This window comes from Euphorbia lathyris, chromosome 6 (genome assembly GCF_963576675.1).
Source record: "Euphorbia lathyris chromosome 6, ddEupLath1.1, whole genome shotgun sequence".
NCBI classification, from domain to species: Eukaryota; Viridiplantae; Streptophyta; class Magnoliopsida; order Malpighiales; family Euphorbiaceae; genus Euphorbia; species Euphorbia lathyris.
In genome coordinates, this window is record NC_088915.1 from 15,290,295 (window position 1) to 15,317,596 (window position 27,302).

Below are 27,302 nucleotides of genomic sequence, written 5' to 3' on the forward strand. Positions count from 1 at the left end.
ACGGAGATCTCCACGGATGGATATAGCAATCTCCATCACCATTCCCATTTAGATTTAGAATTATTCCCCATACCCATCCCCACTTTTTACGGCTATTCCCCATCCTGTGATTTTGGATACCCGCGATTTTCGAATAATCTCCTCACCGTTGTCACCCCTACTCATCTATTGATTCTCTCCCCACCTTACTTCCTCTCTAATTTCCATCAAAACAACCATAGACAATTAGATTAGAGTCCATCATAGACAACTTCTCTGGTCACTAAATAATAATAGTTGATAACCACCACAATCTGCTACACTATTGATTCTGTGCTTGTACAAACCCATAAAATAAACTTCATTATATCAATTATTCACTATCAGATTCATTCCCCGAGTCTACATTCACAGGTTGGGGGTTCTTGTAGCCACTGATTGCTTCTTCATATCGCTTTTTATCCGCGCGAGCCTTTGCTTCGTAGGGTTCTTTCTCCTCAGCTGCACAAGATAGACAAAAACATTAGCTTCTGGTAGCACAACTCGGTAATAAGAAAATATAACAATATTATCACCATTTTAAAGGGGAAAATAAAAGACCAAGCAAACGTAAACAACCTGTCAACTTTTTCCATCTTTCCCCCACGACTTTTCCAATACCGCCAAAACCAATGCCAGGATGAGTTTTCTTCACATTCTGTTATATAGGACACAAAAACATTAGCAGCATATCCAAATAAAATTATATTCAAGTTCCAACTCCAAAGAAAGTTCATTATGCCCACCTCTCTTTCCATCTGTGAAAAGTACATGAATGCAGAGATTGCCTTTTTAGGAGCATTAGGATCCTTCTTCTTTTTCGGTTTTTTCTGCTTAGATGCATCCTCGTTTCCATCTTTAGGCCTCTTCTTAGCCGCTACCTTAGAAGATGAGGGTTCCTTTGCAGGTGCCTTCTTTACGGGTTTCTGAAAATTAACCACCAAAGAGCTCAGTATCCAACAAGATGTTCTAATCTTTTTCAATTCTCAAGAGCAAAGGAGAGAAGAATACTAAATGACTTGCCTCTTTCTCATCTCCACTGTCACTACCATCCGAATCGTCCTCTCCAGAATCATCAGTAGGAGATCCTCCATCATCCTTGTCAAGAACAAAATCCTCATCCTGCAATTATTACATTCATGCTATCAGACTGTCAAAATCGATACAACGTTAAGATCTCAAACAACTAGAAACAAATGGAATGCACAATCTGTTTCTATGATATGAAGACCCATTTAGATGAATTGATAATAACAATTACAGCTCAGTGACTCTAAGCTCAATTCAAATATTGAGGAAAATTTCACCTCTTCATCACTCTCATCTGCAGCTTGATTCTTGATGCGCTCAAGATGTGGGTCAACAGCATCATCATCATCATTCTGGAGAACAGCAGCCACTCCTCCCTCCCGAGGTTTCATATCACCAAGGTTCATGATTTTCAGACCCTTCTCACTGTATGTATATATATATATATAGACATAAGATGAAGCAACAAAAATAATAATAAAAGAAAATTCTATGTGCAGGAGATGAGACAGCGATTGACCTGATAAAGTCAAAGAGATTGTGGTACTCATTTCTCTGAATGTTACGAAACAAATGTTCTTGCTCAGTTTTGAGTCTAATAAGAAGATCAAAGTAGTGCATATTTGAACCACCAGCTGTATGCCTCTCAAATTCAACATAATCAATCTTGTACAAGAAAACCAGGGAAAAAGTTAATAACAGGTTGAGATCCAAAAAGAAAAAGGACTCTTAGGCTCATATTTAGCAAGATTAAGTTTAAAAACAAAACAAATGAAACCTCCTCGTGAAGAATTAGGGTTGGAGGCTTGGGCAAGAAAAAGAAGCTTTTCTCAAGTGGATACAGAAGGCCATCTTCAGCTTTCAATGATGATTTTACTGCATAACCATCTTGACAGCTACGGAACTTTCCTGGTTTAGTCACCTTAGCACCAGACAGTCCACGTAGTACTGTGGTGAACACTTCATGTACCAGTCCCTGTTCAAGCAATCGTGATGCAACAAATTAATTTTGTAGACAACTTTGTAAGATAAGAATGTAACTGAACCTCGAGACAACTAAGAGGGCGCTTGGTTAGGGAAAATATCACATAGGAATCGGAATGGGAATAAAATATTCCCTTCCCTAATGTTTGGTTGAAGTAAAAGAGTTGTGGAATGGGAATCTCATTCCAATTAATAGCAAAATCATGATTCCCCTCAAAATACTTGGTAATCATTTTCTATTCCTTCAGAATTAAAATAAAAACCGTTTATCCTAAAATCTCACTCCACGTTTCCACAGATGGTGCTATTTTCTGGTGTAATCCCAACTTCTTCAATTTTTATCTAGACTAACTGTTTTCATAAATCATATACGGAAATAAAGAAAAGTTTAAACTATTTATCTAGCTTAATACAAACTATGAAACTTACTAACCCCGGGAAAACAAATAAAGTGAAAGTGTGATATAAAAATAAAAATAATTTTATTTTTATTAATTTTGTTAAATTTTTAATATTATTATAGCTTTTTTTAATATACACTTAACAAATTTGTATTGATACCCATTCCAACCATTATAGAATCAAACAACATTAAGCAAATCATATTCTGTAAGAGATCGAACCAAAAAAAAAAAAAAAAGTCATTCCTGTTCCATCACATTCCGTTTCCTATTCTCATTCCCGTTCCAAATTTTGAACCAAACACCCCCTAAGAGAATTAAATTCAAAATATTTAAGATTTTTAAGCCAATACCTTGTAAGTTGATTCTAACCTGCCCTTGTACTTCGTATTCAATACATCTTCATTCATTGACAAGGAAATATTGACCACACTGTCGGTATCAAACTGCAGAATAAAGAGGAATCAAATACTGAGTTCATAAAAGAGCAGCAACTATTACGAAATCACACAAGTGATAGGATCCAAAATAGCAAACAATACCTGCAAGACAATGTGTGGATATAAAGTTTGCCCTTTACGGATAGGTGGATCAAGAGTAACAATAACAAAGGTATGAGGTTGGTTAGACTGTAAAAGAAAAAAGTGCAGCTCTTTAGAAATTTCACAAAGATAACACACTTGCAAGCAATGAAAAAAATTACAAAACTTAGAGAACAAAGATGCCACTGAAATCGGTAATTAGCAATTTCAAGTAAACATATAACAGCTAATTTCCTTAAAGAAAGGGAGAATACCTTTGGGAGCAAAAAAAGGCGAACAACACTGCTATACTGAATTTTGAAATCATTGGCCTGTCCTTGGAGTCGCAGGAATGACATATGAAGGTCAACATTGTATCGACCCCTAAATAAAGGAAATGATCAGTCCAAAAAAAAAAAAAAACCCCAAAAAGAATTAGGATTCAAAATTAAAATTGCATAACAGTCACAAAAGTGGATGCATCACAGTTATCTACAAAGTAGGACACTAGCTTAATGGTGCGTGTTTTTTGTGGTGGAGGCAGATGAATGATTAGACTTAACACAGTTGAAAGCAAATGGCTATAAGATACATATTTCAAGCACTTAGATCCTAAAGCAGAAACTAATTACATTTATGGTGTTCATGGATTTTTCTAAGCTTTGGGCTTTGAGATAGAAAACACTTATAGTTAACAAAAAAATGATTTGAAAAGATGAACTTCAAATGTTAAGGTATTTAGAAATGTTTTCGAATTATGGGGCATTTATTAAAATTTACAATTAGGGTTAAAAATAAGGCGCAGAAAGAAAATTTTGAGAAGCATAGTATAGGTGGTGCTGACAGCCCACTCTAACCACATTTTTGTCTTCCAGAATTTTTACCTTGGAGTCAGAATTGCAACACCATCAAATGTAACAACTGCTTCTGCAACCCCACCCGTTTCATTACCATCTGCCTTTGCCATTATGTTATCTCGCAAAACCTAGTACAGGGTTAATGGACAATCAGATCACATATAGACAAAAAGGAAACATGTGTTTTTTTCATACCTCTGATATGGATAATTATATTACAAAATAATCACCTGGGCAGCAGGACGGTTTTCATCACCAATAAATTGAGTGTTGTTACTGGGTACGTGAAAACTCATCTCCATCAATGCATCTTTCTGTAAGCACAACAGTGACATGCTTAGGAAATGACAAACCAGTCCTAAATAGGGAAAAAAAAAAAACTGAAATTGACACGAATTTCCCACTAGCCACATAACAACTTAAGGTGAATTGTGCTAAAATTGATAAAGGGAGCTCTGCCGGTAGATGGCTACATGTACAAGAAATGTTGTGAGAAAGATATTATGTATTACAATGGTACACAAAAACAATAGAAACATACTTCATTAGCTCCAGCCGTATCATCCACATGGAACTCCAAGAGAACGTCATTCTTCCCCTGCAGTTGCGTTTGTGCGACCTCTGCTAAAGATACCTCAAATACTTGCTTTCCACCGGTCATAAAGGTAAGCATATTTTCTGAAGACAGAAACATGTTATCACGACAAGATTACAAATAAAAACTAAAAAGCATATTTGAGTAAAAAGGAAGAATTTGTACAAATGCAAACAAACCATACTAAAGAATAACACTTATATGGAAATAAGAAACCAACTCAATGAGCACCATTAACTCATACTGCATAAGTTTACCAACCATTTAACTCAATCTCTCCCCAGTTACGGCCAGTGACTGAAAGCTGTTTCTCTTCTATTGCAATTCCACAATTGCTTTGGAAAAAATTGGTCAAGTTCGGAAGATCCTAGAAAGAGATAAATTCCCATTAGAAAATTTTATGTGTCTATGCTAACTTCAACAAGCGAAAAGCCAAAAGAGTTATTCAAAGTGAACAAAAAGAATGCAGCAAAGAAGGATGAGAGAAAAGGAAGTTACTACAATATTATCCAGGTTAAGTTCTAAGGTAATCCTTAGATAATATAAGTTAATGAGAAGCAAGAATTGTAAAGGCAACCCCCCTTGCAACTTCATAACTTTGATGGCCTTATTTTATTATCATGTATTCCTCTTAACAACAAAGAAATAAAGAGTAGCTATAAATTGTATCCACTTCAATATAAATACGTGGTGTAATAATTAAAATAGAGCTTGACAATTTATTTGTCAAACATCAAAGAACTTCCAACTTGGTAATAACTAACAAAAGAAGTAAAAAATTGAAAGAACTGGCTAGGGCTAGGGACGGAAGATGAGAAAACCTGGTCCCGGAATCCAGTAAATTTGTATAGCAATCCTTGTTTGACTCGAATTCCAAGTTGATTTGTCCTTGGTACCTTCATCCATGTCGCTCCTACAATATCAGCTTCATCAACTTCCACTGCTTTACCACCTCCCTGTTTCTTCCATAGAATACCTTTTGAATGTATCTTAAGCTGCCCAGGGTTCTACATTTCATTATTTAACCAAACAAAAAATAATCATGAGATTTCGGATTTCCATTTTCCTTTGAAATTGCACATTTTCACATTCAAGTGGATAAAATATAAGGGATAATATTAAAATGTAAAGTTTATAATGTGGATGCAACCATCTAAGTTTTTTTGTGTCTGATCCTCAAGACCCGTTTAGGCCAAATTGAAACTAAGGTAACTAGTCAAAGAACTTTAGCAAAGAAAAGGACAATCTCAGAAGAAGAATCCACAACATAAGAGCAATAATAGGATTCAAGGATTTCACTCATAATCTAAAATTCATCAGCATATAAACTTATTAGGAGCCCGAACAAAGAAGCATTATCAACATCTAGACAAAAAGGTAATTGCATATTCTTATTCCAATAATACATACACAATCAGCTAACCGCTTAAGTAGCAAAGAAGCAACCAATTTCCCTTTCCATCTCAATCAATAGCTTTAGTGGTTAATAGTGAAACAGAAAAGAAGACTACGATTCCACTTCTTTCTTCACAGTCCTAAATAAAGATCAATATAAACAAAAAATAGAAAGAGATAATATTGAATCTAAAAATGCATAGTGTTCCTAAATTTGGGCTTTCATTTATGAAACACAATTGCTAGTTAACAATCCTCTTAGATAAATATAACTAATATAAAGAGGTCATGGTCAAATTAAAAATGGTATCGGTTTCATTTATGAAACACAATTGCTAGTTCACAATGCCGTTAAGTTCTCTTTGCAACAACCAAACAGAAGTTTTTTTTATCTCCATGACCTAAACAAAAATTTCACCAGACACGGATTGTAATTCGAAAAGCACAAGTAAGAAATCAAACACAAAAGTAAGGAGACGACGACAATTTATCTTCCTAAAAACAGAGAGCAAGAAGGTGAAATAAAGTCTGGAAGGATATCACAACTACAGCTAAAACGGAAGAAAATAAATAAATTATGCATTCACAAATAACACAGAATTAAATTTCTGGTCATTTCATCACTTGGCATTCATATTCCTGACAAGGCAACGATACAGAAACATAGCTATTAACAAGTAAGACTGAATATTAGGAGAAGTTAGGGTTTCAAGGTAGAAAACAATACGAACACACAAAAACCAGTCAAAAGAAAAGGCGATAATCTGAGCAGACAAACGGAAAATTAAGAAGAATAGAGATGCAGAGAGAGGAATAGATTACAGCGCCGCCGCGACCACCGAGAGAGATATTGTTGAAGAGGTGACCGTCAGTCATCTTTTCGGCGGGAGATTGAAATAATATATCAATTTCTGCGCTTCTTCCAAGCTCATTTTATAAAGTACAGTAAGTGAACCTCTTTGTAGTGGTAAGTCGGTTCGGTTCGGTTCGGTTCGGTTCGGTTCGAAAACTGAACCAAACCAATGATGGTAGGTGAGGATAAGTGTAAATTGTTTGTTTTGAGATGTAATGGAAAGTACTTATTATATTTATGGTCACTGAACTTTAATTCTTAACTGTATGTCACTGAATTTTACACTTTTTCACATTGGTGACCTCTCAACGTCTCATAATGACCGTTTACGGCCTCAAACTAAAAAATTTGAAGAGTTAGTGATATTTTAAGAAACTTTAATTCTCGAAAATTTTCGTTTTGAAGTAATTTAGATGTTTTTTGGTTAGGAGAAAAAAATGAATTTTTAGAGAAAAAATGCTCCAATAAAAGTGATTTTGAAAAATAAAAAATGTGGTTTCATGGTAAATGTTATATCGAACAACTTTAATTCTTGAATATTTTCATTTTAAGGTCGTTAACTTAACGGTTATTTGGAAGAGCAAAGTTGAGTGACTATATGTATTAAAAAGTGTAAAGTTCAGTAGTTATACTGTTAAGAATTGAAATTTAGTGGTCATAATATTAAAATGAATAAGGTTCAATGGCCATGATTGTAATTTACCCAGTAAATGAGGGTAGGTGATGATGAATTTTGTGTAATTTTGCTTACATTCGGAGAGAAATCATGATATATATGTTTTTCTTGTAAAATTATCTTTTTTATTTTATTTATATAAATGAAATGATAAAAAAAATTAACTATAATTATATTATTAAATCATTACTTACTTTACCTTTCATCCAAACGCAACGAGTTATTACTTATTTCACCTTATATTACCTTACTTTAGTTAAACTTCATCCAAACAAAATCTTAGTAAATAAAAAATGAACCGAATTGAAAAAACATTAAGTTTTTTTTCTTCTAAAATAATTAATAATTATTTATTTATTCAAATTAATCTTCTAGAACTTTCACAGTTTAAGTATTAGTTCGTGATATTTAATTTTCACATAGTGACAGTTTCGGTAGTTAAAGTACACTAAATGTATATGAAAATTAAAAATTATAAGATTAATTAATAAAAGTTATAAATATTAAGGACTTTGATAACGATCCAAATGTATTTTTCTAGATTGAGAAATAAGGGCAACTCAGTAGAAATAATGGCAAGCCATTATCATTCTAGAAGAAGGATTAATTATAATTAATGACGATTAATGCATGATTAATATGAAATTAATGATAATTAATACAAGATTAATGCATGAGTGAATATGCAATAATGAAGAAAAATGAAGAAGTATCTAGAATTATGTCACGCCACGTGGACCATGATGAGACATGCTATAACAAGATACGCCCAATGAGAGTGGGTAAAAGAGACCCGCTATAACAAGATACACCTGATGAGAATGGGTAAAAAAGATCCGCTATTATTTTCAAGGAAAGCGTACATACGCCTCAACGGTTCTAAAGAATACCAAAAGGCGCCTTTATAACCATCTATGAATGGGAACAAATACAATTAAATTGCAACTAATAGCCATTAAGGAGAGTAAAGAATTGACTGTTCGAGTACACAATAATTAATGTCAAAGGTTACAAAAACTATATAAATACCCCAAATTTGAGGTATTCGAGGTACACTTACTGATTCATGCACACTCTTGTCAATTATTCTTATTATTCTCAAATAATATACTGACTTTGGCATCAGAGTGTCCTCTAATGCTCGACACCTCACAAAAGGGACCCCGGTCAAGGATTTTTTACAAGTTACTTAAATATAATTTTTACCTATTGATGTGGTTGAAATCTTCTAAGTTCTCAAGCAAGCCTCCGATAAGACAAAGACATAGTTAAATGAGGGGCCAAAATACGGTTAACATGTCTTGATGCTTGTCATCTTTTAGGAACGATTTGAAAACGAACACAACAGTGAATCAAATCCAAGGTATAAACTTATTGAATATGAATGAACTATAATCATCTTTTGCGTTTTATTCACATTTTTCTTGTTTTCATTGTTTTTTTTTTGTTTTATTGTTTTATTGTTCTTTTTGTTTTTTTTTCGTGTTTTCGGTGTTCACGTCTTTTGTGTGTTTTTTTGTTTTTTTTGTTTTTTGTTTTTCGATTTTCATTTTTTTTTCATTTTCATATTTTTTCTTTTTCATATTTTTGCCCTTTTTGTTTATCTTTTTCATTGTTTGCTGATGATGCTTTTCTGTTTGTTCAAGCAAATATTGAGGAGTGTAGGGAATTAAAAAAGTTGCTAAATTTGTATGAGCATGCTTCGGGACAAGCAGTCAATTTCTCTAAATCTGGCATACCGTGTAGTAATAATGTACATCCAATGTTGGGAGAGGGGATTTCATCTATTTTGGAAGTTTCTCAACCTATCAACACAGGTCGATATCTTGGTTTACCTTCACTCGTTGGAAGAAAGAAGAAGGTAATATTTGCATTCTTAAAAGATAAACTATGGAAAAAAATTCAATCTTGGAGATCTAAGCCTTTATCTAAAGCTGGTAAAGATACTCTAATTAGAGCAGCAGGTCAGGCTTTGCCGGTTTATTTTATGAGTGTTTTTATGCTTCCTATTTCAACTGCTGAAGAACTTCAAAAGATGTTGAATTCATTTTGGTGGGGTAATAAGAGGGATGGGTCAAGCGGGATAAATTGGTTGGCTTGGGATAAATTATGTATTCATAAAGATGATGGTGGATTGGGATTCCGAGATTTCACTGCCTTTAATTTAGCAATGCTGGGAAAACAAGGTTGGCGGTTACAGTCAGCCCCTGAGTCTTTGGTCAGTAAAATTTTTAAAGCAAAATACTATCCAAATGGGGATTTTCTAAAAGCTAGGTTAGGTCACTCACCAAGCTATATTTGGCGAAGTATTTGGGGTTCTCAGTTATTGTTGCAAAAAGGGGGGCGGTGGAAAATTGGAGATGGTACGTCTATCAATGTGTGGAAAGATCCATGGTTAAGAGATTCACCTTCTATGACGATCTCTACTACAATGGTTGAAGGGTTGGAAAATTTAAAAGTAAGCGATCTCTTTATCCCTAGAACAATTGAATGGGATGTTGAACTATTACAAGAAATATTTTCGGAACAAGATGTAATGGCCATCATCCGATCAACTCCGCGGGTATCTGGAAGAAAAGACCAATTTATATGGAATGCTTCTCGTAATGGGTGTTATTCGGTTCGTAGTGCATACCGCCTTGGAATGGAGGAAATACAAAGTAGTACACATCATATAATTGAGGGGGAGTGGCAAAAGATATGGAGAGCTAATGTGCCATTTAAGGTCAGACATTTTTGTTGGAGGCTTGTTCGTGACTGTATCCCAACTCGTCACCGGCTTAGGAGTCGGGGGATTAATATGGAGGATGATTGTGTTATGTGTACTCGAGACTTAGAGGATAATTGGCATTTATTTGTGCTATGTCCAAAAGTCTTGGAAGTTTGGAGAGAGGCAGGCCTTGCTAATTTAATTGATCAATCAAGCCTTGATGTAGATAACTTTGCTGGCTTCTTTTTCTATTTTTGCAGATTAGCTAGTGTAAGGAATTCTGAGATTTTTATGATGCTGCTGTGGTCATGGTGGGAGACGAGGAATGACTACTTTTGGAATCAAAAATCCACAACCGCCGCTGGAGTCGTTTTGAGGAGTAGGCATTGTCTAGCAGACTGAAAAACGGCTAGGGAGCGAAGTATAATTCCTTCCGTGATACCTAGAGAGGATGTCTGTCAGAAATTATGGCACTAACCACCGACTGATGTTGTTTCCTGTTGTACAGATGCAAGCATATTTACAATTCTTGGAAAAACAGGAGGTAGTGCAGTACTTAGAGATTCACAGGGTGCTTTTATCTCAGCCCGGACAAATCTGGTGGAAGGAATTATGGAAGTTAGGGAAGCGGAAGCTTGGGCGGTCTTAAATGCACTCGAATGGACCATGGAGGCAGGTTACAATAAAATTCTATTTGAATCTGATTCATTGACCACTGTTGAAGCTATTACTTCAAGAAGTTTGGATCAGTCTGAGTTTGGTGATATTATTGGGCAATGTCGCACACTTTTATCATCTCAAAGCGGTTACACTATCCGTTTCATTATAAGACAAACAAACGGTTTAGCTCATGCTTTTGCTAGAGCGACCTCTCAATTTGCTAGTCAGCATTACTTTGATATCATCCCTAGTGGGTTTCCTTTTTCTGTTTTAAACCTTTGCCGATTTCTGGCTCATTAATGATATTTAGCTTCAAAAAAAAAATAGAAAGGCTAGTTGCAATCATAATCCATGCATGTTTTTGTCGTAATATCCATTACATAAATTTGCAAAGAATAATAGAGAAATGTATTTGTGATTTTATTACGACAAAAATAATATTATTAACCACACATGGTAATGAATATTTCATTACAACGTACCAAAATGAACCTGAATTCATAACCTTTTTATCATCATCGTCGTCATCATCATCATCATCCACGTTCACCGCACCAAAAAGTTATCGTACTTTTATGTGTTTGACCTCCGATCAGAGTTCGATCACCTGAAAAGACAACAATGGTCAGAAAAGGGGCTGGAGACCGGCGAACCCTCTCCGATGCTAAAGTCAGTTGATAAATCGAGGTATATCAAAGACTTCAATGAAATGTATTCAAGTGATTAAGAATAAGATACCCGAATTCTGGTAAGTCCTCCACTATTTATAGAAAATCATAATCATACCTTTGGACATGTGGCAGCTAATGATAAGTCATGGTTATAAAAATGAGGAGCGTACATTTAGAAACCAGTGTTTTGATTGGTCCACATGTTCTTCATAAATGTACCCTCTAGGTTGCCTTCGGTAAAATGAAGGTGACCGAAGGTCACAGCTTCGGCCGATGTCATCCTTTCTTCTTTTTCATAAGCCAGGGCGTACCTGAACTTTCTTAACTTATGTTGGGCCTCCTTGAGGTCAGCCCAAATAACTTAATATGGTAACACTAACCAGACATGGTAATGAACATTTCATTACAACGTACGAAAAGGAACCTAAAGTCATAACCTTATTATCATCATCGTCATCATCATCCAAATTGATTATAAGTTTAGATGCAGAACATTTCAAAATGATTCATAAATAATTTTAAATTAGAGCCCGTTCGGTTTGTCTGTTCATGTTTTTTATTTACTATTGTCGTTAGTTATTGCTGGTAGATAATAGATATTAGTTGATTTTTCTGCTAAAAACAAATATTTCAAAATTTTACAAACAGTTTTTTTTATCTCCTGTTTAGAATTAAAAGGTAAAAAATAGTTCCGAAAAATGGAACCATAAAAACAAAGTAAGCATAGCCTAACCCCTGCTACTAAAAGTTGCTAATAAAATTAAGGGTAAATTACAAAACTTGGTCAAATGAGAGGCTCATTTATATATTTAACCCATTTACTCAACCTACTACATATCTAGACTGATTTTGTGTGACTTTCCCATAATACCCCTAACCTTCCCACTTCCCCAAATGCGAACGGTCTCTCCCATCTTCTCCTTGATTGCGGGAAACGGTTGGCAACTCCTCCATTAATGATTCCAAGACTTTTGATCTTCCTATCTTCCTTTAAATTGCACGAAATCTGCACCATTTCTCCAAATCACAGTGTATTTCTCTTCTTCCTCACTTCATCTCTTGATTCTGCAACTTCCTAATCCTAGAAAACGAAGCAATAGTTCTTCATCTTCCATTTCTTGCTCGTTTCTTGGTTTTTTTCTTCTTGTGACTATCGAAGAAATGGTGATTCTACGTTATTTTTATCGTTTTTGCCAGTTTATCATATTGGTTTCGTCGAAAAATGTAAGTATATACTATTTTTTCTGCGTTTTTCCCATAAATCCACTTAGCGTATGCGGTTTTCGCGAGGTCTGTGGGAAGAAATTTATCGATTTCACTTCACGAAATGATGATTACGTGAAATTTGCGAGGTAATTCGATAAATTTCTCTCACAGACTCCGCGAAATCATCATTTCGCGAAGTCAGAGCGTCACATTTCTCCTCGCAGACTCTGCGAAATCATCGTTTCGTGAAGTCAGAGCATCACATTCCTCCTCACAAACGTCGTGAAATCATTGTTTCGCTAAGTAAAATCACCATCTTTCTTGCACATTTATATTCGCATACTTAGCGAATCATCGTTTCGCGAAGCCAAATCTTCCTTTTTTCTGACTAACACGATTAAATTTTTCTGAAAGTGGTTGAATACATAATATTCCTTCCTGAAAGTCGATGTGCTAGGGTGCCATGGGAGACATCCATTCCAAAAGGCCTGGACTTCCAACCATCAGTTGTGAATACGAGTCTACACCGTGGGACACGTCCATCCCTTAGTGGTTAATAAGAGCCTATGTATCGTGAGACATCCATCTATCGGTGGTGAATAAAATCCTATGTATAATGAAGTGATTTGTTACGAGTTTATTGTGGCAATCTTGTTCTGTACCGTGAGACACATCCATCCATCGGTATTGAATAGGAGCCTATGTATTATGAAGTGATTTGTTAGGAGTTTATTGTGGCAATCTTGTTGTAAATTTTGATAATGTTATGATTTTAATGTTAGAATCCGTTGTTGTTTGGCATTTCTTGTTATATACCACTTCGCAAATTAGCTTTAAAACACATTCAGGCTTCGCATATGCTAATTAAATTCATCAACTAAACCAAACATTAGATTCACAGGCTTCACATATGCTAATTAAATTCATCAAGTAAACCCAAACATTAGTAGTAGGTTGAGTAAATGGGTTAAATATATAAATGGGCCTCCCATTTGACCCATTTTTATAATTTTTCCTAAAATTAATGGTAAAAGCCCTATTTTGACCCTATATACTTGCCTAATTTTCCTTTTAATCCCTACACTATTTGGATAATTATAATTGATGTGCGATTTTCAGCACATGGTAATAATGGTACTACTACGCATGGTCACCATTATAGCATATAAAATGGACTTCCAAATATTGGTCCACATGGAGTTTTACAAGTTAAAACACTATTCGGTCAAATTTAAAAGAATGGAACCTAAAGAAATTGTTGAGAGTTTGAATAGTGAAAATTGTTTTAAATAAGAAAATAATAAAAAACACACCATCTAACAAAGAAAACAGGTGAAATGAATGACTAGTATGATAAAAAAAACGCACGAGATAAACTGATCGGTCAGAGCACAAGGAGATTATATTCAATTGGGTATTTGATAAGCGTACAAGCAAGATATTCAGACATATGTTCTTGTCATATCTCTATGGTCAAAGAACTTAATCGTTATACCAAAACCATATCTCTATATACTCCAACATTTAGCACCAAATCGACACATTAAATCAACAAGCAAATAATCTCTTATTATAATCGTTAACTATCTAGCATAACAAACTAATATCTCTATCTAATCTTATACCTAACATCTTAGGCGCAACTCTAATTAGATTATCCTTCTCTCGAAGCAACAAAACAACATACTATATTAATGGCCAAATAATATAAACTAGATGCACAATCTAAGAATACTTCAAGCATAAATACCCCAGTCGAATATCAAACTTACCTTATTCCGTTATGAGTGTCTATCCCATGCAAAAGGATCTAGTCACTCTTCATGATGTAAAAATCATGAAGAATAAGAAAATCGCACAAAGTCATACTAATTTAGTAATGAAAGTGTTTAACAGCTCCAATAAAGAGGATGGAAATGGAAAATACTAATATGTTAAAATAGATTGTTTTGAAATTAGGGACACATCCTAAAAATGTGTTTCCCTAAAAGCCAAAAAGAGTCTTAAATAGTACGCCTTCCTGAATGCCAAAATGCGTTTGCCGCTAAGCAAATGGTAGAATTATATTTTAAAAATTACAAAACAAACAACACAAATCCTGCTGCGCACAGAAAATAAAAGAAATTGTTCATTAGGTGGTACCACTTAAATGGTGTCATCTTCCTCAATTACATCATTATAATTCTCTTTTCTCCCCTGCATATTTTCAACGTCTTGGTACCAGCTAGCTTTGTCCAAAAAGCTCTCCCTCTTGGTAAATTTATCATTCATCATGAGCCTTCAAGAATAAGATATAACATAATAAGCTCACTATTTCGATCTATTTATTACAATAAACCCTTTTATACATATTATTTTGACACTTTTCTAAGCGTAAATTGACTCGTATCAATAATCTAGTCCTAACTAATAATCTATTACATACATCTGTCATTTTTTTAATTGCGAAATATACCCATCAAATTTATTAGTCATAAAATAGATTATCCAAATTTATTTTAAAAAAAATGCTAACAAGGACAAAAGAGGACCTCAATCCATTAGAACCCTACCACTTTAAATAAGTTCAAGAGGTTAATAAATTATTATATAACATATTATTTTAAGCAACTTTAAAAACAATAAGTCATTAAAAAGCAATGTTATCAGAACCGGACCAGATATCAAACCGGATTTATAAATGGGTCACGGGTCACTTGGTTGGATCGGATGGCTCGGATTGGTCAGACCGGATGATGTAATAAATAAATAAATAATATTTATATATAATTAATTTATAATTATTTTTTTAAATTATATATATCCAAAAATAAATTATAAAAAAAAATTGGTTTGTTATGTTTTGTAACTTAAGACTTAAATATATAAGAGAATATCATTTTAATACAAAATTAGGCTAATTAATTTTTTCATTTTTCTTTAAAATGACATAATTAGTGTTGTTATATTTAGTTTCAGCTTTAAAAATTTTGAATGAATTGCATTTCAATATTATAATACAAAATAAGGAATGAAGTTAGTAATTTATACTGTTATAAAAACCGGATCGGACCGGCCGGTCGGATCGGTTGAACTGGAAACCGATGCAACTCCGGTTTTTTAAAGATTTATTAAAAAATATACAGATCTGGTGAGGAGAGAAAGAAAGGCAGAAGAAAATTGTGGGATGAAATTCATAGGAAATAAATGATGCGTGGAAGCTAAAAGAGATCTGCTAAAAAATAAAAAAAAAATGAAGATCTGTTGCTTCAATTGTTGTGCATTTGTTTCTTTGCTTCAATGGAGATCTGTTTCTCAGCAAAAAAAACACATGAAAGAATGGAGTGAGTTAGAGGAGAGAGAAAGAATGATGAGCTAGAGGATAGAGGAAGAAGGAAATAGGGTCTAGATATCTCTGTGATTGATAATGCAATTAAAATGGCGTTTAAACTTACAACTAAAACACACCCATTTTCTTTGCTACTTCTGTTTCTTTCTTTCTTTTTTATTTTTTTTAATAAACTAATCTTTTTCTCTTTTTACTAAATTACCAATGTTATCAGAACCGGACTGGATAAAATAGATTATCCAAATTTATTTTTAAAAAAAATGCTAACAAGGACAAAAGAGGACCTCAATCCATTAGGACCCTACCACTTTAAATAAGTTCAAGAGGTTAATAAATTATTATATAACATATTATTTTAAGCAACTTTAAAAACAATAAGTCATTAAAAAGCAATGTTATCAGAACCGGACCGGATATCAAACCGGATTTATAAATAGGTCACGGGTCACTTGGTCGGATCAGATGGCTCGGATTGGTCAGACCGGATGATGTAATAAATAAATAAATAATATTTATATATAATTATTTTATAATTATTTTTTTAAATTATATATATCCAAAAATAAATTATAAAAAAAATTGGTTTGTTATGTTTTGTACTTAAGACTTAAATATATAAGAGAATATCATTTTAAGCCTAATTATTTTTTTCATTTTTTTTTAAAATGACATAATTAGTGTTGTTATATTTAGTTTCAGCTTTAAATTTTTTGAATGAATTGCATTTCAATATTATAATACAAAATAAGGAATGAAGTTAGTAATTTAGTAAAAAGAGAAAAAGATTAGTTTATTAAAAAAATAAAAAAGAAAGAAAGAAACTGTCACCTCCGTGTCTAAAATTTAGATTTTTGAAGTATTTTTTTGAAACAAATAGGCTAATATTAAGAATCATGACGAAGAGGTTTAGAAAGTCAGGAGGTACAGACCACTCATCCCGACAAATAGGAAATTGAAAATTTCTAGCTAGACAATGAGCTACCCCATTGGCAGCACGTTTCACAAACGCAATAGAGCAATTGGTGAGCTCGTTCAATAAATCAATACAATCTCTGACTATGGCGCTAAAAGGCGATGAAACCCCTAACGAGTTGGCCATTGATTGAACTACGACTAGGCAATCAGATTCCACAATAACTGAGCGCCAACCTTTGCTCTTGATCCAACTTAACGCTTCCCGAATGGAGAGAGCTTCTACGAGAGGCGGATCATCCTGATATGGAATTTCCCCACTCTTGGCTGCCACAAACTCTCCATCATCAGCCCGAACCACACAACCAAACCTCGCCATCTTTGACTGAGGAAAAATCGCCGCATCAACATTTAATTTTAGAGAACCTCTAGGAGGCCGAACCCAGTGGGGACTTGGGTCAGAAGCCCAAATAACAGCAGTACCAGCAGAAGTCTGGGCAGTTTTCCACGCGCTCAAGAACGCGAGAGACGATTGCATCGTAAATTCTGCTGATGAATTTTTGTGGTTCCATATCACGTTGTTCCGGTTATTCCATATCCCCCAACACAGGACCGCCACTTTCTCAGATAAATCCATAGGTTTAGCAGTAATGAAATTCCAGAAATCCAGAAACGTGGAATATTGTCCCGTACTAAATCCCAACAAAGAGGCACACCACACCGCTCTAGCCGAGGGACAATGAAGAAAAATGTGGGCTGTGTTTTCAGGACCAGCACAACACAGACTACACGATTCTGGAATATCAACTTTCCGCTCCTTCAATGCACACTTTGACGGCAAACAATGTGAGAGGATTCGCCAAAGTAAATGTCGCACCTTCGGAGGTACATTAAGGTTCCAGACAGTGTTCCATCTAAGTGGAGAAGGATGTTGGGTATGAGAAGGACCCATTAGATGCTTATACCCACTTTTGACAGAATACAGACCCTTTCTATCATCAGCCCAGTACCAGATATCATCATCAACTCGCCTGCTTAACGGGATTTTTAAAATAAGACCCGCATCCCTTGGGGCGAACAAGCCATTGAGTAGCTCCATATCCCACGAACGGTCGAAATCATTAATCACATCCGAGACCATAGTAATTTCCATCCCTTCAATCCGATCACTCTCGACATAAGGGTAGATATTATCCGGGTCCCAAATTTTCGTATGCAAACCCGATCCAAGTATTAATTATACTATTGAGTTTAATTTAATGTCTTTAAGTTTAAAATAAAAAGTTTTGGATAAGTTTAAAGAAATTAATAAATTACAAGAATCTTAAATGATATTTTTCAATTAATATATATTGATTTTTGAAATCACATGTGTACTTAATCCATCACTAATTATGAATTGATATTTATGACATGTTTAAAATAATAATAATAATAATAATAATAAAATAATAAATTGATCATAATAGAAATCAAGACACGTTTTATATACATGTCAATCTTTTATCTATTCTAAATATTCTAAATACGCTTGTCCACTATTTTTTTTTGGTAGAAAAGGAAAAGAAAAACGAATAACAACAAACTACCCAGGAATTAGCCTAGGGAAGCTAACCCCAATCCTATCTTCTAAGAGAAGATGAGAGATGAAACTAGGGGAAACAGGAAGGGTAGTAACGCCTAACGTCCCTTCATGGCCCGCCGCCGCCAAGCGATCAGCAACACGATTCTGCTCTCTAAAATGTGTCTGAACTCTACGAACTCAAAGGAGGAGCAAAGCCTTATAATAGCTTTGATGAGGTTGCGACTGTTAAGACCCATAGAATGATTCTCAGAAATCATTTTGATTGCTTCCAAATTATCAAACTCCACAGAGAGCCTCTTAACACCCAGCCTTTTAGCAAGATTGATTCCAGTAAGAATAGCCCAGAGCTCCGCAGAAAAGGAAGAACCCAACCCTAAATTCTGGGAGAACCCAGAAAGCCAGACGCCCCCTACATCTCTAAGCACACCTCCAGCCGCAATCTTACCGTTACTGAGGCAGGAACCATCAGTATTCAGCTTCACAACCCCCTCTCTTGGCCTGCTCCATCCCACGAGATGGACATCACAACACTGAGAGGCTCTGGCAAGGGACTCTCCTTTGAAACTATCGATAATAGAGAAAAGTTTTTTCGAGAAGAACTCAGCTAAGTTTGTCATAAAAACAGTTTTATCTCCAAAAATCTCCTCGTTTCTCCATTTCCAAACTTGGTGACAGATAATAGCAAAGAAAATGTCACCATGCTCCATGTATGGAAGCAACTTTCCTCTAACACCATCAGAGAACCAGTCGACCTCAGAATGTGCCATGAAGGAAGAGAAAATATGGTGTGGGAGAATTTTCCTCCAAACCTCTTTACTATTAGAGCAATCTCTAAGAGCATGGCACAAAGTCTCAACATGGCCTCTGCATCTACTGCAAGCTTTAGAATCAGCCAAGTGCCTTCTGTGCCTATCCGAATTAGTAAGAAGCCTGTCCTTAACGCCCAGCCACAGGAAACTCCTAATACGGAAAGGAACTTTAAGGGTCCAAATCGACTTCCACACATCCGAGGGAGGATCAGATCTAAAGAGAGAGAAAGCTTCAAAGGCCGATTTGCAAGAATAAACTCCATTGTTAGTCAGCGCCCAACAGTGCCTATCCAAGTCTTCCTCTTGATTACTCACCTTCACTCCCCGCATTCTAAGGAGAGTCTCAAGGCTAAAGAAAGTATCAAACTTTGACCAGATCCAGTCCCCTTCCGAGTCAACCATATCAGCAATCCTCCAGTTGCGTATATCACTAGGCGGGGGGGAAGAACACACCTCAATTAACGGTTTATCCCCAATCCAGTTATCAAACCAGAAACTAATGGACTTACCATTCCCCACCTCCAGGCCAACTCCCAAGCAGAACTCATCAAACACAGCACTAAGTCCTTTCCAGAGAAAGGAACAATTAGCAACTCTCTCTTTCGGGCCCCCGAAAATTTTGTCTTTCCGATACTTACCACAAAGGAGGCGAACCCAAAGAGAGGAGGGGTTTTGCCACATACGCCAAAGGAGTTTCATTAATAAAACTTTATTATTGTCCTTTGCTTTCCTAATACCCAGACCCCCAGAATCTTTAGGCTGGCAAACCTCACTCCAAGGCACAAGATGGATCTTCCTGCCCTCCGCAGCTTCCCCCCACAGGAACCTACGGTTAATCTTGTCAAGATCATTAAGCACAGGATCCGGAAGCTTACAAGCCTGCATGATGTGATTGGGAGCAGCACAATTAACAGATTGAATTAACGTGAGGCGGCCAGCGAGAGACAGAGTCTTGGCTTTCCAAGTGGCACACTTCGAATTAGCTTTATCCAAAGTCTCTTTGAAGGAGCCTTTAGACACACGCTCACTATGGAGGGGAACGCCCAGATACTTCCCAAGAGAATCAGTAAGAGGAATACCTGAGAGATCACTTAATCTCTTACAGACTCTCTGATTCATATTCTTAGAGCACATCATCCTAGATTTTTGGATATTAAGCTTCTGCCCAGAGGCCGAACAAAAACAATCCAGAATATCCATAATGACTCTCAACTGCTCCTCATTACCCTCAAGAAAGATAAGGACATCATCTGCAAAGAATAAGTGAGTCACCTGGGGACAGAAGCTGTTGATCGCCACAGGGTGGAAACTCCCATTATCAATCGCATCCTGAATCAGGTGAGAGAGCCTCTCCATAGCAATAACAAAAAGGAAAGGGCTCATAGGATCCCCCTGACGGATTCCTCTGCCCGGGGAAAATTCCTCCGACATATCCCCATTGACCATAACTTGAAACACAGGAGAAGAAATACATACCTTAATTAAACTTCTCCAGCTGTCCGGGATTTTAGCTCTCTCAAGGCTCTCCATCAAGAAATCCCAATTAATTCGATCATAGGCCTTCTCTAAATCCAGCTTCAGAGCCACAATGCCTTTCCTCCCCTTCCTAATCTTCATCGTGTGGACCATCTCTTGGGCGATCACCACATTATCCATCATTTGTCTACCAGGCACAAAGCTACCCTGATTCTGACAAATGATCGCAGGAAGAATGCCACGGATTCTATTAGCCACAATCTTTATAACAGTTTTGTAAAGAACATTACAAAGACTGATAGGTCTCATATGCAAAAAGGAAGAAGGCTTATCAATCTTAGGAATCAGAACCAGGAGGGTTCTATTAACCAGCTCAATATCCTTCGAACCACTGAACACCCCCAAGACAAAATTATAGATGCCTTCCTTCACTACATCCCAATGCTTATGGTAAAAGCCCGCCGGAAGACCATCAATCCCAGGAGCTTTAGAAGCCCCAATGCTGAAGATAGCTTGGTCAATCTCTTTTCGGGAAATAGGTTGAAAGGCCTCCTGACTACAATCCTCACTGATTAAAGGAAATGTAGCAATAGAGTGAGCCCTCTCCAAAAGAACAGGTTCCTCTTTGAACAGCTCTCTGTAGAAATCCAGGGCTAAGTTCCGAATAACCTCATCTTCATAAACCCAATCACCATTAGAATCCTTAATGGCCTCAATTCTATTTCTCTGCCTTCTGATCAGGGTAGAGAGATGGAAGTATTTGGTATTACGATCCCCATCTCTAATCCAGGACTTCCGAGACTTCTGGAACCAAAGGAACTCCTCCTGCCTAAGCACAGCCTCCAGCTCCTTCTGAAGCGCTTGTCCACTATTTAACTATACACATGTGTTATTCATTTTGACTTTTTAAAAATTCATATAAACATGTCTATATATATATATATATATATATATATATATATATATATATATATATATATATATATATAGAAAGAAAGAAAAGATTGGTATTTGTTTTAGAAAAAAGAAAGCTGTCAACGGATCATATACTGATTGATTTTCGGTGACCGACGATAATGTTTCGCGATCAGTTGTGAACGGATAGCACCGATTAATTTTCGATGATCGACGATGATATTTCGGTAACGAAATTTTATATCTAAATTATTGTTAAAATGTTGTAGGTATGATTTTAAGTACGTTTAGTTTCGATACTTAATGATTTAGCGTCTATCAATTACTAATAAAAATATAAATTTTAGACAGTTGTCCTTTAGATTTATTGATGTGAAATTCGGTATAAAGACCTTTTAGTCGCGTAACGAGTTTAAATATCGGAATATAAAATTAGCACAAGAGTTTGGAATATAAAATTAGTACGGATAGACTCATAGCAGTGTCACGAGTCTAACCGAACCTTCGATCGTAGTTAACGATATTAATTTAGTTTACACGTTACAATTCCGATAGTCCGATAAAAGTGTACGATAATAGTTTGGTAAAAGTGTTTGATTAACATTTTAGAGACTTTAAATTATCGAGTTAAATAAGTTATAAATTAGAAGGACTAATACCGAAATTTGTTTAATAGAGTTTATATCAATTTGGATATAAAAGTTCAAATATAAATTTGAATATAAAATTAGGGCGAATATACTCTTAGTTGGTTTAACGAGTCTAAAAACATTCATAGTTCAAATTAATTATTCAGTTTAGAATTTTTGTTTCGGTGACCGGAATTAGTCCGATAAGAATATTTACTTTTAAACGATATAATATTTTGAGCTATTTAACTCTTGAAGTTGAATTAAATTATGATTCGGTTATTTTATATGAGTTTTTAATAATTTTATTTATATTAAAAGAATATTTAATTTTAAAGGATTTTGATATTTTGTTTATAAACTATTTTGAATAATTGTGATTGTTTGCAAAATAGTTAATTGAGGTCAGATGATTTTGTGGTTATTGAATGAATTGGAAGTTTGATTGTGAAAGGAAATTTGAGCACGTTATGATTTTCTGAATTTTTATATCCATCTAGAGTAATCCGGACCGGTGGTTTTGATAGTTGAAGACCATGTTCAGTGAGGGACATGGCTTGTGTACATAGTGTAAATACCTAGTCGGGTATTGGCAGCGAAGTGTGGGGTAAGACCAATACGGGATTATGCAAGGTTAAGAGACGTCTCGATTATATGATATATGTGGTTATGGATTGATACATAAGGGGAGAAACTCTAGAATGGATATAAGGTTTTATGTTTCGGATATAAGCTAATTTGGATATAAGGTTTTATGTTTTCGGTTCTGAGCTGATTTTGATATAAGGTTTTATGTCTTCGGTTATGAATTGATAATGATATAAGGTTTTGCGTTTGATTAATTACGAGTTTGATTGATTACGAATTTGGTTTGATAAAGCGTTTATTTGATTACGGAGTTGGTTTAATAAAACGTTTGATTGATTACGAATTGGTTTGATAAAACATTTGATTGGTTACGAGTTGTTTTGATAAAATGCCGATATAACGATATCGATATTTATCTGTGATTTGATTTGATTTGATAACGTGATTTTAAGGTTTTTAAGTTCAAGTTTTATATTGTCGAATCGATAAAGTATTCGCGTATATTAAATAAATAATAAATAAATTTTAGACGGTCTGAATAAGCGTTTTTTGTCTATTCCGAAATTAAGTTAAGTTATTAGGAAATTAAATTAAGTTATTAACGGGTTAAAAATTGACGAGTCGAAATCGTAGATCGGGATACTAAATATATTGTGAATGGTAGTAGCGATAAAACGAAACTATATGAAACGAAACTATATATCAATAAAGTGAAGTTTATTAATTTCATTAACACGTCAATTAAGTTGAGAGAACTACCTAAAATAGGTAGAACTATGTGGCTTTGATTCCCGATTTAAAGATTAAAAGACGTTCGGGATACATAGGAAGCTTGATAGAATTATCAGGTCCAAACCAAATAATTAATAAAACTTTAGGTAGTCCGAATAAATTTTTAGACCGATAAGCGTTCATTAGACGGATAGGAGTTGGTTAGCTGTTAGAAGTCCATTATCCCGTTTTCCGTTCACACTCGATGCCGTTTAGGGTCGGGTGTGACAGAAACAGAAGTAGCAAAGAAAATGGGTGGGTTTTAGCTGTAAGTTTAAACGCCATTTTAATTGCATTATCAATCATAGAGATATCTAGACCCTATTTCCTTCTTCCTTTATCCTCTAGCTCATCATTCTTTCTCTCTCCTCTAACTCACTCCATTCTTTCGTGTTTTTTTTGCTGAGAAACAGATCTCCATTGAAGCAAAGAAACAAATGCACAACAATTGAAGCAACAGATCTTCATTTTTTTTAATTTTTTAGCAGATCTCTTTTAGCTTCCACGCATCATCTATTTCCTATGAATTTCATCCCACAATTTTCTTATGCCTTTCTTTCTCTCCTCACAAGATCTGTATTTTTTTAATAAATCCTTAAAAAACCGGAGTTGAACCGGTTTCCGGTCCGACCATCGGTTCCCGGTTCAACTCCGGGCCAGTCCGGTTTGTTGAAGATTCAATAAACCGGACTCAATCGGATCGGATTCCTGGCCGGTTTTCGGTTCGACTGGTCTGACCGATCGGTCCGATCCGGTTTTTATAACAATGTTAAAAAGGTAAATTTAATTCTATAAAAAAAAAAGGTAAATTTAATGGTACAAATTATGGTTACTTTGATATTAACAAAGTAACAATTATTTTATTTTTTTCACCATTAACACTATTAAAATTTAGGAAGCCAAATTGAGAGAAAATGTGATATATTAACCCTTAAAAAAATATAATTAGACATATATTTATTAATCCATATGTCTTAACTTATTACATTAGTCAAAAGTATAAAATTATATTCCTTGATTATATAAATAAAAATTTATCTTTTAAGTTTTAATTTATCTTTTAATCTTTTAGTTTTAATGTAATCAGTCTATTCATACATTATATAATAAAATTTATATATGTAGGATTTTTTTTATACTTCTACATATTAATATAGAAAAAATTCTATTATTTACTCTCCTAATTTTTTAAATTTTTTTTTATCTTCTTTATTATCTAATATAAGTTTTTTTAATTAAAACAATAATAAAGCAATACGAGATTTTAATAAACTAAATTGTATACCACTTTAAATTAGTTTATGAGGTTAATAAATTATTATACAATATATTATTTTAAGCAACTTTAAAAACAATAAGTCACTAAATGGGTAAATTTTTGCATAAAAAAATGGGTAAATTCAAGAAGCTTACAATACACTATTAAAAATTTAGAAAGCCAAATTGAGAGAAAATGTGATATATAACCCTTAAAAAAATAAAATTAGACATATATTCATTAATCCATGTGTCTTAATCTATTACATTAGTCAAAAGTATAAAATTGTATTCCTTGATTATATAAATAAAAATTTATCTTTTTAGTTTTTAATGTAATGAACCTATTCATATATTATATAATAAAATTCGTATATGTAAGATTTTTTATGCTTCTACTTATTAATATAGAAAAAATTCTATTATTTACTCTCCTAATTTTTTTTAATTTCTTTTATCTTATTTATTATCTAATATAAGCTTTTAATTAATATAAAATATTTTTATAAATCTGAAAATATTTACAAAATCACATTTCTTTTCATTTTATCCATATGATTTTTTTTTTCATTTTATCCGTAAAATTTATCAACAATGAAAATTAAAATTTACAATTTCATACAACTATTAATTTTTAAAATATTTTTCATTCATTTTTTTAATGAAATAAGTTCTATGTTGCTAAAATAAGTCACAGTAAAAAACATTGATTATGAAGATGTTAAGAGTCAAAAAGTTACTAAATTTACCCACTCCTACTCCTAATAGAAATTTTAAAACATTGATTCTCAGTTTCCATGCAGCTATCAGGTGGATTTGCTAACATGGAAGGTTTTGGAAATCTAACATCCACATCAGTCCTACGGAACCAAAAAAATCCAGAAAGAAGAGATACCAAATGAGAAATACACACACAACACACATGTAACTCTAAACATATGGTATGCCAAAATATGTTATTTACTAGCCAGATGCATCGCATGAAACATATGATGGTAAAATTGAATCGGCCATTCTAGACCAAAGTACCACGAAATGAGATACTGTGAAACAATGAAATTCACCATTAGATCCGATTGGAAGACAATTTCATGTCAATAATGAAAGCAAAACAGTTACCGATTTCCCACAGAAAAGAAACCATTAGGCTTAATCATCCCTACATCCAGTGAAATTGCTCCATCACTTATAAGTGGAAGAGCAAGTAGCATCTCCTCCCTACTTTTGTAAACTTGCAGGTGAGAAAAGAGGTTGTAAAATAGAGTCTCTCCGAGGCTATAGACATCGAATACATACAACAAATTCATGTAATCCACATGGATTATGTTAACAGCGAAACCAATAAATCCAGGTGGGCACTCGCCATTAGGCAATTTTGGCTTTAGAAGATCAAGCCTTCTTTGAGGGTCATCATCCACAAATTCACCACAGTAAGGTCTACAAGGGGAAAAAAGTTCGTAATTCAAGAGCTGAATTCCAAACTGCAATAAAGAAAATAAAGAGATACATGCCTTAAATTTTAAAGACAAATGACGAGAAATCGACGATCCAGAGTCCGACCGATAGCAGTACCAAAGCCTCAAATTGCAAAATCACTATTTATATGGCCTTCCTTGTCATAAGTTTTAAGAGCTTTAACACCTTCGTAAGTCTTGCAAACAATTCATAGCATTGTCTCTACTCTTAAGTACTCCGAAAGAAGCCTGCAATTAAGAAAGAATAAGTAAAAGTAGATTGAAAATAGTGCATATAACTAACAACAACCGCATTATCATAGAGCTCTTTAAAACAAAGATCACTGTGGCAGTAAGTACAGAGGCATTCACTGATTCAAAATAATAAGAGCTCTTGGAATTGTGGAGCACATAAATTAACTGACTACATTAGAACCAGGAACAATATGCTATATCAGCAAGGAAACTAATCATAAAAGACTTAATATCATAGAAGAGGAAGAATCTACATGTTAGATAGATAGTAAATATCAATAGCAGATAACATGCAACTTCAAAGTAACCTGCTAAGATTATCATCATCCACATTGCCTAAAGTAGCAACAATACCAAGCACATCCTTAGGGAATGTGAGGTTAGGTGCATAAGTACCATGGCGTGTTGTCAGCTGACACAGAATGCATGCAGCATAAGTTTCATGATGCATAATCTGCTTTACTGTTTCTGCCTCATTTTGATTGGAGGAATGACTTTCACTTTCACCACCAGGAGGTTGATGCGCCTCAGGGCAGAAGCCCAATTGAAACTCACTAAGGGATAAGTGTACCCTGTCGTTATCAAGTAAAAATATGGACAAGTCCAGGTATCGAATCCACATGATTTACTCCTGCAAGTATCGAGTTACTCAGTTTCTAATGTTATCTAGGCTTTGGGGGGTTTAAGCTTGGTTTTGATTAAGTTAAACTACTCCTATCTAATTTATTCTACTCCTAGGTGATCTTT

At 34.5% G+C, this 27,302-nt stretch overlaps 1 protein-coding gene across 1 annotated transcript; it reads right to left on the bottom strand.

Moving 5' to 3' along the window:
* Positions 1-243: 243 nt before the first annotated feature.
* LOC136233011 (FACT complex subunit SSRP1-like) lies at positions 244-6,724 on the bottom strand. Its single transcript, XM_066022522.1, has 16 exons — positions 6,623-6,724; positions 5,227-5,412; positions 4,667-4,772; positions 4,352-4,488; positions 4,041-4,124; positions 3,838-3,938; positions 3,229-3,337; positions 2,975-3,061; positions 2,786-2,878; positions 1,826-2,023; positions 1,568-1,713; positions 1,326-1,473; positions 1,042-1,140; positions 765-944; positions 598-676; positions 244-480 (listed from the first exon to the last, which is right to left on the bottom strand). Exons 1-16 carry the CDS (start codon positions 6,674-6,676, stop codon positions 353-355), a joined length of 1,935 nt encoding a protein of 644 aa, XP_065878594.1. The 5' UTR covers positions 6,677-6,724; the 3' UTR covers positions 244-352.
* Between the last annotated feature and the right edge of the window lie 20,578 nt (positions 6,725-27,302).

What these genes read in the sequence shown, in the direction of transcription:
- LOC136233011 (XM_066022522.1), bottom strand. Translation starts at nt 6,676, where the DNA reads ATGACTGACGGTCACCTCTTCAACAATATCTCTCTCGGTGGTCGCGGC. An exon ending in GTTGCAATTCTGACTCCAAG is followed by an intron (nt 3,338 to 3,837) that starts GTAAAAATTCTG and finishes TCCTTTATTTAG; the next exon opens with GGGTCGATACAATGTTGACC. An exon ending in GGTTAGAATCAACTTACAAG is followed by an intron (nt 2,024 to 2,785) that starts GTATTGGCTTAA and finishes TTGCTTGAACAG; the next exon opens with GGACTGGTACATGAAGTGTT.